The sequence below is a fragment of the Mus caroli genome, unplaced genomic scaffold (genome assembly GCF_978045245.1).
Source record: "Mus caroli unplaced genomic scaffold, Mus_caroli_1 scaffold_2, whole genome shotgun sequence".
NCBI classification, from domain to species: domain Eukaryota; kingdom Metazoa; phylum Chordata; class Mammalia; order Rodentia; family Muridae; genus Mus; species Mus caroli.
The window spans coordinates 16,480,200-16,492,407 of NW_028227257.1; the positions used below are offsets into that span (position 1 = coordinate 16,480,200).

At 51.9% G+C, this 12,208-nt stretch overlaps 1 protein-coding gene across 1 annotated transcript in view; it reads right to left on the reverse strand.

Moving 5' to 3' along the window:
- The window catches only part of Mybl2 (MYB proto-oncogene like 2), a 38,706-nt gene continuing 26,498 nt past the window's right edge, over positions 1–12,208 (reverse strand). Inside the window, exons 8-15 of the mRNA XM_085835236.1 lie at positions 10,414–10,704; positions 8,545–8,967; positions 7,563–7,702; positions 5,421–5,523; positions 3,760–3,873; positions 2,894–2,998; positions 982–1,131; positions 1–502 (exon numbers count right to left, since the gene is read on the reverse strand). Of these exons, the coding sequence (XP_085691362.1) occupies positions 374–502; positions 982–1,131; positions 2,894–2,998; positions 3,760–3,873; positions 5,421–5,523; positions 7,563–7,702; positions 8,545–8,967; positions 10,414–10,704 (1,455 nt within the window). The 3' untranslated portion in view covers positions 1–373. The remainder of the gene's footprint in view (positions 503–981; positions 1,132–2,893; positions 2,999–3,759; positions 3,874–5,420; positions 5,524–7,562; positions 7,703–8,544; positions 8,968–10,413; positions 10,705–12,208) is intronic.

Here is a 12,208-nt window from a genome sequence, read left to right on the forward strand (position 1 = left end):
CGGCAGAGAATTTTATTGTGGGGACAGTGTACCAACAGGAGACGAGGAAAGGTGCACCCCTAGCCACACCCCCATCCTAAACAGGAGTCTGAGATGAGGCCAGACTGGATGAGAGCCTGGGAGACCCTGATAGGGCTCCTTCTAGCATTGGGTAGAGGACAGGCAGGCCCAGGAGTGGGACTTTGTTCTATTAGCACCAGGAACTTCCCAAAGCTAGACTCGGGGAAGGGGTATTACCATGTGACTTCTGCCACCTAAGTAGTTTGAGGGGCTGGCAGAAGACATCCTGAAGCTGGTCACTTAATGTGACTTTAACCTTACCCCACACCCTACCCCTGTAAACATGAGAGCCGGCTCTTGCCATTCAAGTCCCTCAGGACAGAATGAGGGTCCGAGATGTGTGGCTGGACTTCAGGCGGCCCAGGAGCTGCCGGGCTTTCTCCTGCATGAAGAGCTGGTCTTTGGTGCCCCCACAGGCCACCGTCTTCCAGGCATGGGTCATCTGAGAGGAGGTGAGAGGGTTAGTTCTGTATAAACCATAGTGGTCCTGACTAAAGAGCGGGGATGCTTCTAGGACCCCTCCCTCTTGACGGAAGCTGGAAGCCAGCCTGTGCTCCATTTTCCTGGTGGATCCAGGGAAACCAGGCCCTATCCTTGGGCTTAACAGTAAAGCAGGAGGCTGGGACAGGAAAGTCGGGGCAGATCCCAAGGAGCCAGTCAAGCATATGAAGGCATTGGGAGGCAAGGCCCAGGCCAGCTCTGTTAGAACAGACAATATCCTAGTGACAGTTAAGTCCAGACCTCAGGAAGGAAATGAGGCTGGGGCATCTCTCCAGTGAGGTCAGGAATGGCTTCCTGTAGGAAGTAGCATTTGGGCTAAGACTATGAAAGTTAAGTCAATGAGGAAAGAAGCCACAGGAACTCACAAGTCAGGCCCTGGGGGTGAAAGGGCGGGCAGAGGGACCTGTTTACTGCACTCACAGGGGCAGGGGTTGGAATGTGGCTCCGAGTCTTCTGGGCGGCCACCGCCTTCTCAGGTTTGGCCTGTAGGAAACCCTGGTTGAGCAGGCTGTTACCCTCTTTGCTACCTGGCGAGGTGAAGCCACAGGAGCTGGGTGTGACACTGGTTGGCTGAAATCAAAACCAAGTTAAGTCACCACTTTGTCACACGATCTTTGCAAGGAGAAAAAAAACAAAACAAAAAAACCAACAAACAAAACCAACACAACCTGGCACCCCCCTGGCTGCGGCGATCCGATTCGGAGCAGGATGTACCTCTCCAAGGCCCAGGTCCCTTTCCAATCCGGAAGTCTGGAGGAGCTCTCTTAATCTTTTTGCTTAAAGGATTAAAGGAGCAGCCGAGCTGCTCACCTCCTCAGAGCCCAGCAATGCCAGCTCCTATCACATGAGGATCCAGCTTCCTGCTCTAGAAACGCCCGAGCGCTCCTGGCTCTGCTCAGTACTGCCTTTCCTAAGGTCCTAGCTGGGGCTGCGGACACAGGCTAACTACTTCCCACGGCCATCTGTCCACAGCAGAGCGCATGCCCACAGTGGGTGGGTGAGGCCCTGGGCTCAACCCCCAGTACTGCTTTAAAAAAAAAAAAAAAAAAAAAAGGACTCTAAGTAGCCAAAGGTCTGACTGAAGGGAGCAAGTCCCCAGTCTTACAGGCTTCCCTGGTCAAATGCTTTTCTAGAAGGACACGGGACACAACCCTACTTGCAAGATATGTTTAGCAATTCATATCCTTCATTCATGCTCCCCCGACCCCACTATTCCCTGTACTGGGGCCAGGGCTGGAGGAAACTCCAATCCCCCAAGTCCAAGAGAGCTCAGCCTGGCCTACAGAAGGGTTTCTTGTGAAGCCGGTTCCCCTTTACCACAAGGAGTAATTTTCCATCCCTCGGGCAGAAGGGACAAATAGGCACCATATCTGTATCTGTCAGTCTAGGATGGCCTCCAGGCTCCCTCAGTATCTCAAGTACCTGTCACACAGGCGGTCAAAGCATCCCAGTCCTATCTCCCCTCCCCTAAACTCCTCCAGCTCCTACCCCCCTCCCCGCAGCTCCTCATCCTTAGGACACTGCCATGCTCACCATGGTACTCTTCTCTTCACCTGCCATTCTCCCCACACCCCACACTCACGCTCCCCTGGCTACATGTAGCCTGCTGGTCATGTTCAGTCTGCTTTCTCTCTGCTCTGGACTCCAGATGCCTCTCAGGGCTGTTCTCATTAAGTACTAAAACCCTCCCCACTTAACCGTATCACAGAACGGCCATGTCACCAGTTTACTGAAGCCAGGCCACATCCCATCAGCTGCAAGGGACCAGCCTCACAGCATCTTGCTCTTCTTTGTTTGTTTGTTTGTTGTTTTTGGATTTGAGACAGGTCTCTGTGTAGTCCTGGCTGTCCTGGAACTCACTCTGTAGACCAGGCTGGCCTCGAACTCAGAAATCTGCCTGCCTCTTCCTTCCAAGTGCTGGGTTTAAAAAGGCATGCACCACCACTGCCTGGCGCATCTGGCTCTTAAAGGCAGTGACTTCTATGCCCAGAAGAGCAAGGCTGACCTACAGACCAGACAGACAGTAGCCACTTGGGGTTATGCCTCAACCACAGGATGTGCTTGGGGGCACACATGGTTGACTCTCAGTGAGAAGGGTGAGCCCATAGCAGTCTGGCATATAACTCCTGCCAAATAAAACCCAGGAAAGACATTAGGACTGCTTAGTGAGCTCAAGCCAGGTGCCTAGGCCCAGCACCTCCCACCAATCTTCCCAACACTGAGCCCAGCTGGTGGACATTCCACCTCAAGTGTCTCCTCCATGACTAGACAGCTCCAAAGGCAGAAGGTTCCTGAAGACCTGTGAGGCCGGCAGCCACTGTCAGCCCCTTACCAAGGACAGGGGTTTGGGCATGGTAGATGACATCAGCTTCCCATCTTCATCCATAATGTCGAGAGCCAGAGACTTGCGGACCTTCTTGATAGGGCTTCGCCGCAGCTGAGGGTTCGGAAGACAAATGACGTCGGGATCAGCAGTCAAGCCCCCAGGGCCAGCACCTCAGTGACTACAGTCAGAGTCAGGACTTTGTAAGTGCCACTCTCAAAGCCTAGCTAGCAGCTCTTGCTCCAGGGATACGGAAAGACCAGGAGCCCTCAGCTACATCAGACTCTTTGAGCCAGGAGGGACCTTACCCTGCCAGTCACTGGGTTCTTCCTAGCCTCACTGCCTAGCTTTAACCACCATCCCTCCTTAGAGCAGTCTAGAATAAAGCACAGAAACACGGAGAGAGTCCGAGTGCCACCTGTGGCTACAAGTGCTAGATAGTACAACGGGAAGGAAGCTCACCGGAGCCTGGGGCCTCCCCCGCAGCCTGTCAGACACGCCTCACTCAATGACACCCTGTGCTACTTTCATGGCCGAGGCACCCACCCTGACTACCTCCTGAAAGAAACCCCTGGGATCTGTCCTGTCTACTGCCTCTCATTCCACAGGGACTGAGATGGCCATGAAGCGTGTGCTGTATGCCTTTCTCCATCCTCTCACCCGACCACTACTACAGCCACCACACACAGCCAGGCTCACTTCAGGATGCCCAGTCACAATGCTGGATGAAGGGCTGCATCATTCAAAGTAAGGCAGGACCCAGGTGAGAAGCCAGGATGTAAGGCATCTCATGGGTCCTCCTGCCTTCCCTCAGGTCTGACTTTCTATGCAGACTGCCCTGCGGAGGTGGGGGTCTCAAGCCCACAGCCACTTACCCCAGGCTTTCTCTTCTGCTTCTCGGGCCTCATGTCATCCTCAATGATGAGCTCAATGCCGGCCTCAGAACGGAGCACCTCCTTCAAGTCCTCCTCCAGGTGCGGAGTCTGCGGCTGTGGACAGAGGCAAGGGTGAGCGCAGGAGGCCCGCTCAGGCTACGTAGGTCTAAGAGAGCCCACGCGAGAATGATGACCTCACGTGCCTTGCTCATAACCATTAACTGCCCTGCCTTGGACAAATGGATGAAGCCCTTAACCCTGAAGGTCTATGCATCCAGAGCAGCTCTGCACCCCATGATCCTGGGCAGCAGTTATGTCTACAGAGTAGAAACTCAGGCTCACACCAAGAGCCCGACCCAGACCATGGCAGTCATTAGAGTCCAGATTCTTGAGCCCAGCCTTATGCCAAGTCCTGGCTACTCAAGTGTGGAGGCAGAAGCATCCCTTGAACCCAGGAATTTTGGACGGCACCTTCTATGACCTCAGCACCCGTGATGCCAAGGCAGAGGAATGAGCCCTGGGCAAGTTCAGGGACATTCCAGGTGTGCTGGTTAGTTTTCCATTAACTTGATACAAACTAGAGCCACCTCCCAATGAGACTGGGCTGTAGGCAAATCTGTGGGGGTGCTTTCTTCATCAGAGACCGATATGGGTGGGCCCAGTGTAGGCTGTGTCCCGCTTGGGCAGGTGGTCCAGGAGTATATAAGAAAGCAACTGAGCAAGCCATATAGAGCAAGCAAGTATACAACACTCCTCCACGGCCTCTGCATCAGTTCCTGCCTCCAGATTCCTGCCCTGGGTTCCCTCGGTGACAGACTTTAACTGTAAGCTGTAATAAACCCTATCGTTTTTAGGTTGTTTTTGGTCACAATTTTTTTTTTTTTAAAACCAAAGCAACAAAAGCCTGGGCTTCATAGACAAAAGTTCTATCAAAAAACTAAAGAACCAGCCGGGCGTGGTGGCGCAGGCCTTTAATCCCAGCACTCGGGAGGGAGAGGAAGGCGGATTTCTGAGTTCGAGGCCAGCCTGGTCTACAGAGTGAGTTCCAGGACAGCCAGGGCTATACAGAAAAACCCTGTCTCGAAAACAACCAACCAACCAACCAACCAAAACACCCCCCCCCAAAAAAAAACCCTAAAGAACCTGCAGACACTGAAAGCCCATGATCTTTCTGTCCGTGTTCCACACTAACTGGACACTAATAGGGTGTCCATTCCCATTGCTCAGGCTCAAGAGCTCCTGGTAGTAAGAAGTGGTGACACTTCAGGTGTCACATGTGAAACCCTTGAGCATGGACTACATCTACCAAGAACAAGCATGATGGGTGATCTCCAGCCTTCTAGCTCAGCAGAGAACATCTCTACTCCCAACAGAAAAAAAAGGGCAGCATCAACTAGAGCTTGCAACTCCGCCACATGTAACTGTCCTCTTCTTTACAGCAAATTCTTTCCTGTGTTTTAATGTCCACATTCCCCATCCAAGACACTGCCACCTCAACTACCAGCCAGTGTCTGCCTGGTGCACTGAAGGGACTCAGAGAATGCAGATGAGGTGACCAGCAGAAACTGTACCTTGCTAGAACATATAGACCCCAGCGAGAAAAGGGCTCATCAACCCATGTTACATGAGTCCACCCCAGAGCCAGCAACCATGCCACATACCAGGGGCTTCAGTGGTCCGTACTTCTCCAGGGCATTCTTGAACGGGGTTGGCGTGTGGGGAGTGTTGTCCATGGAGTACTTCTGATCTGGGAATACTTCTGATCTGTCACAGGCCAGAGGTGGCGTCTCAGCAAAGGGCAGAGTAGACTCACTTTCCAGGTAACGACCCCTGCTCCCAGACAGACACTCTTTCCTACCATATTGGTCCAACAGTGCCTTCCTGCCTGCCTTCCTGCACAAGTCTAGGTCAGGGGCCCATGGAAGGGCTATCCTCAAATAAAGACGGGACAGGAAGAACATGGAGGAGACCAGGACAATAATGGAGAGTTTTGCCCCATCAAAGTACAGACTTGGGACTTCCCAGAGACAGGCAGGCCTGGGAGGGCTGCACCCTGTGGGCCCTCTCTACAGAACGTGTTGTAGGGTCATGATCTCCACAAGTCCTCTCAAGTCATCGTGGTGGGGGCAGAACCGTGGTAAGAACACATCTGCATGTTCCCCCTGCATGTTTTCACTCTGTCCCTTCCCAACTCAAGAGCAATGGCTGTGCACAAGGGCACGCTTCTTTCTACCTCCAAGTTTGGGCGGTTCCTCCCTTGCTTCTGTTCTGCATTTAAAGATAATGTGAAAGGCCGTCCACCTCTGGGAAATGCAACAACAACCACATCCACCCTCGCAGCAGCAGCAGCAGAGCAGATGAACAGTCCTGGGGATATCAGGGAACTGGGAGAGTGATCCCCGAGAAAAATGAGATGAATCCATGACTGTTCCAGTTATCTATCTCCTAGCCACAAAACAGGGAGAGGCACCTGAGTAGAGCCTAGCAGACATGTGAGCTGCAGAGCGACAAAGGGTCCATCCAACCCTGGGCAGCGTGTGAAGCGGCAGTGTCTGAGAGGAAGGACTGGCTGTCACGTGATGTCATCAGCATGGTCAAAGTACACTCAGGTGACAAAATCGCTTAGGACCACTACTCAAGAGAAACTAGAGGAGACAGCATGTGTGACTCACTGGCCCGGGAAGGTCACACATTCACATCGGCTGCACTAGATGAGCGCTATCCCTTCTGGAGATGGGGGCTCACTATACAGCTTTGGTAGGCCTGGAACTTGCTATAAAGACAGGGGCTGGCTTTGAACTCAGAGGTCCAATTGTTTCTTCCTCCGGAGCACTGAGATTAAAAGCATGCACCATCAAGCCCACCCTGTTCTGTCCCTTCTTAATAGATCCTTTAAAGGGACCCACTTCTAAATAACTCAGCTGAACCCACAGAACAAAATATAAAATACAGAAATAGAAAAACCCAGCAGTATGATTGACAACACAGGCCTCCAGCCACAGGCAGAACGTCAGCATCCCTATTAAAGGATTCTCATTTGGATGGAAGAACCACCTCTCTCACAAGGCTATCATTTCAGACAGAGAGACTGCTAAGCAATGGACTAGTAAATTGTTTCTGAAGTCATCTCGATGTGTTGTGCACAGTCCCTGAAACAGTGCCTTGTACAGACTGCAGTGCTTCACAGCAAATCAATAAACAGGAGCAGTGAAAGCACCCTCACGGACCTGGGACTCCACAGGCCACCACAGGAAGTAGGCACACTTGGAGAGCCCTCCTCACAGCAGGCTGAGGACAGACAGACACACTGCTGTGCTCTGGGCTCCTAAGTCAGACAAAACCTCCGATCAGGATCAGCTTACGGTTCAAACAAGTCTCATCCACACTAGATGCTTATCCAGAGGGCAAGATTAGCGCTTCTGTGGCACTTTGATGGTTTTCGTTTTCTCTCTTTTTTCTTTTCTTTCTTTCTTTTTTTTTTTTTTTTTTTTTGGTTTTTGAAGACAGGGTTTCTCTGTATAGCCCTGGCCGTCCTGGAACTCACTCTTTAGACCAGGCTAGCCTCAAACTCAGAAATCCACCTGCCTCTGCCTCCCAAGTGCTGGGATTAAAGGCGTGCACCACCACTGCCCTGGCAGTTTGAAGTTTCTGAGATCCAGAACTAAGTTAAAAATTAGAAGCAAAGGACAAGGACGTTTAAGAACCGGGCTCTTTAGACAAGGACAGGGACGTGGCAGCCGCCCCCCCAGGACCAGAGCACCTCCCCATCATCCAGGGTGGGCAGGTGGCCTTGCGGCACTCACGATGGATACTTCTGGTGCAGGGGTGTCTTATCCCTGTGCAGGGGCGTGGTGACGACCACCTTTTGGCTGCACACTGGAGTGGATGTCAGTGAGGGGCTCTCCAGCTCCAGGGTATCCTGTTTGTTCCAGAAGTTCAGAAACTGCCAGGAAAGAGAGAGGAGGACATGTGACAAGGTGACCTTTGTAAGCATTCGTGAGGCCACTGAGGGAAGGAGAGACAGCTCTGTAGACACCCGTCCCTATGACTGCTTGTTCTGTAAGGGCTGAGGTCTTGTCCCGACCTGTAGGGCACCAACAAAGACTTCTTTCAAGAAACATGACTCAGCCCTTCTTTCTGTTAGCATCCGGGAGGCCTTTCAGCTTTCTCAAGGCAAGCCACTACCCTACCCCTAAAAGTCCCCCAGGATCCCTAGTTACCAACTTGATGGTATTTACATAGTTGCCATGGGAGCAAACCTCTGCCAATCTGCAAGGAATTTTCTAGGTCCAGTTAAATGAGATGGGATAATCCACCCTAATATGGGCAATGCCCGCTCACAGGCTGGGGTCTTGGACTGAGTAACAAGGGAAAGAAAAGGAAGCCGAATGGGACACTGGTCTGCCTCTTGGGCGGCTGTAGTGTGACCAGCTGCTTTCAGCTCCTGTCATTGTGAGTTCCTCGCCTTGGTGGCCTATACCTTGGACCTGAAGCCAGAATAAGGTTGTCCTTCACTTCAGAGTTACTACTGACCTTAGCCAGCCCCGCTCCCAGCCCCACAGCCTCGTCCTTCTCCATGTGACTACTCATCTGGATCCGCAGCCTAGAGTGTTAGCTCCAAGAGGGCAGGGCCAGCTCTGGGTTTGCTCACTGCGGGCACCTGAACACCGGGCACAGGGAGGTAATCGGTGAACACTGATGATCCAGTGTGTACCTGTGCCAGGCCCTCGCTGGGCACGAGATATTTATGTATGGAAGCCGAGGTAGGCAGAGGTGCCCACACACCTGGGAAGGAGAGAAGGGGAGGGTTTTGACAGGCGTGCTCTTCGGGGTGAGGCTGTTACAAGAGTCCAGGAAGGACAGGCTGGCACTGTTCTCTGTGACAGGTGACAGGGCCACACGCCGTTTCTTCTGTCGCTTGAGCACTGAGGGAGGTGTGCCAATGCCTGAGCCTCCAAACTCAGTGCTAGGAGAAATGGGGATCAGCTCTCCCCGACTGCTCCGGCTCAGGTCTGAAATAGTGTGGCCATCAAGGCGGTACTCAGTCACACTGGGCCCTGGCGTGGCAGCCTGCTGGGATGACTGCAGTGCCTCCTCCTGCTGATGCTGCGATGTCTGGGGCTGCACTGGGCTGCTGACGACACTGCCCTCTGTAGAGGGTTCTTCAGGAAGGTCAAATTTACTCAGGTCGCACCAAGCATCAGGGTCCTGCCAGAGAGGGAGGTTAAAGGTCCTCCTGATACAGTAGAACTTAAGTGACCAGTGTCAAATGTGGTCCCTTAGCCACTTAGTCACTACTCTTAACTACTGTTTACATTCATTTCTTCAGTGTTCTACATCTACTGAAACTTGAATGGGAGGCTTGCCCATCAACAGCTTTACAGTCCCCATAGCAACCGGCTGGGACAACATGCCTTTGCTTGTTTATGGTTCACTACATACGTTTATGTGCTAGCGTAAGGAGTTAGGTCTCTCCTAGCTAGTGGGTCCTAAGGATTGGATTTGGATGGCCAGGCTTGGTGACAGGCACCTCTATCCGCTGAGCCGTCTCACTAGATCCTTTTCTCACTTTCACATCAAGGAACCCAGGCTAAGCCCCTAAGAACAGACAGGAACCCCGTGTCCTCTGTCTTTACCCAGAGCTTTCTGGAAACAGAAGCTTCCGCTGTGATCCTGGAGACGCGGCCCTAAGCAGATCCCGAGCCCGGTTGCAAGTTGTGGTTGTGGGGACTTGCCGGAGCCAGGGGCAGCTTATTCCTACTGAGGGGAAACTAGCTGGCAGCTGGGCTGACCTCAGAGCTCAGAGGTCTTGGAGACAGAAGGCATCTTGGCAGTAGGGAGCATGTCCTGCAGCAATGCCTGGGGAGGCGGCTGGGGAGGGTAGAGGGCAGGTTTTGTGCATCTTTCCCTGATCTTCCCCTTGGAAGAGTTAGACATAAGGACACCTGAAGGTCACACCAAAAGGAGTGGCCCCACCCACAGGCTCTCAGGCAAAGTCACTGTTTAGCTATTTTCTCAGAAATGACACATTCCCTCCTAGAGGAAAAGTTACAAGAGCCATAAGGCCCCTCCCCAGGGTTATAAAGCAATAAATAACTGCTGGTGAAAAAGAGATTCTGCCCCCAGGTTTCATGCATGTTGGGCTATAAGCTGCCTTTAGGAGTCTGTCACTCTTCTGGTCATGCAGGAATCTTCCTGTCACCCACAATCCTGCTGGTATCTCCAAGAATTTCATTAGTCTGCCATGTTAGACCTGTGCGCAATTGCTTCCTTCATCTGTCCTCAGTACAGGTCTGGGGTAGACAGGTGTGTATTTGTCTCCTCAGGAAAAGCCACACAGGGAGCACGGCCCACGGCAGCAAGCATGGCCTTGGATGAGCAACCAAACCCTCTTGTTGCTCCAGAGCAACCATGACTCCTGGCCCTTCGCGGCGCCTCTCCAGTGAGATCTAACCATGTAATACCAATTCAGCCCATCTCTGGGAAGCCTTCTCACCCACTCCATGCTGGAGGGTAAATATTGTAATGACCTAGCTGGTGTCCCCAGCCTGCTCAGAGCTGGGCAGCCCCCATCATTCAATAAATGCTAGGATGGGGAAGGGGCAGTTCACAAGAGAAGTGTTACCTGCTGTGTACCTGCTGGGATCAACATACCGACTCAATCAAGTCCAGAGCTTCAGAGAGGCTGGACCCCACAGCCGGGATAAGGAGGTTTGCCGCCTCTACCACCCACTTGTAGGGCAGGCTCGTTTCCGGGGAGGAGAACTCCTGGTATTCACGCTTGAGAGATTCTGGGGGCTCTGGGGTGCGCACTTCTCCCAGATCAGCAGGGACAGGCTCATGTCCTAGTTCCTTAGCAGAAGTAGCAGCTATGGCAATCTCCTCCTCGCTGTTCTCCTCCTTCACGATAGAGGGCGCCAGCGGCCAGCTGCTCATGAGACTTCCCTGTTGAATACAAGGGCACACTGTAGATTTTTGTTGAAATACTGACTGTGCTGCAGCTTGTAGCTAAAAACACATAACCCAAATCAAGCATCAAAGGAACTCACAGGGACAGAAATTGAGAGACATTCCAACTGTACTGAGCACTTCAAAACATATTAGTATCATGACAGAGGCCAATGAGACTGATACATAAATGACACTGTCATTAACAAAATGGAACGCAGACTATAGATGAGACCGAGGCGCTGGAATCAATGCTGGCCACAGCAGCACTTGTCTGCTGCCCCAGAAGTTGCGTGGTGAACCCCACAGCAGTGTGGGCTAAAAACTGCTCAGCAGGTAAAGGTGCTTGCAGCTGGGCTGATAACCTGAGTTTGGTCCATAAGCCCCATCTGGCAGGAGAAGACACTCTGTTCCGACTTCCACATGTGTGTGTTTGCGCTCATGCATGTGTGCGCAAGCGCAGACACACACTTTTTTTTAAAAATGTCTTTTAAAGCAAGCAAGCAAGCAAGCAAACAAACAAACAAACAAACAAACAAAAACGAATCATTATCTCCACAAGGTTCAGGATCAATGTGGAAGTCCCTGGTTTAGAAATAAACACATCACGAGCCTATCTTAGAAAATACAAGCCAAATCAGGAAGCATTCACGAGGTCAGCCTGGTCTACAAAGTGAGTTCCAGGACAGTCGGGGCTACACAGAGAAACCCTGTCTCAAAAAACAAAACAAAACAAAAAAAATGCAGTCAAGTCTTGATTTTCCCTTTTCCTTTTGTCTTTGTTGACCAGTTTCTGCCTCTGGGGTGATGGGGCTAAGGGCATGGGCCCCAGCACCCGGCCGAGATAAAGTAAACAGGACACACACAGAAGCAATGCAGTCAGTAGACGTAGATCAGGCAAATGGTTAACTGAGCTGAGCCCTGGGGTTGCAGGCCTGTGGGAGGGAGCAAGGGCAAGCAAGGCCCTTTAGGAATGTGATGGGGACGCCATGCACACTCCCTGAAACTCTTCAGGGTGCTTAGTATAGAATCTGAAAACATACTTTATCCCAAGGCTGTGACAGAAATCAAGGACACTGCCAGAAGTGAGGAGACCTCTGGGGAATTAGGATGAAGAGACATACACCCCTTTACTCTCTTCCCCCTCTCTTTCCGCACCTATGTCATAACCTCTACATAGCTGAGTTTGTCAGCAGGAGGCCAAACCCATCTCTAGCAGGTAGAACAAGAAGCCAGTCTCCACTAAGCAGTAAGAGGGATATGTTACAATATAGTGTGTATAAATTACTTTGAAACTAAAGAACAAATCAAAGGGTACAAAACAAACTGTGATGGTCTGCATGTGCTCCGCCCAGAGAGTGGCACATTTAGAAGTGTAGCCTTGCCGGGTGTGGTGGCGAGTGCCTTTAATCCCAGCACTTGGGAGGCAGAGGTAGGCGGATTTCTGAGTTCAAGGCCAGCCTGGTCTACAAAGTTCCAGGACAGCCAGGACTATACAGAG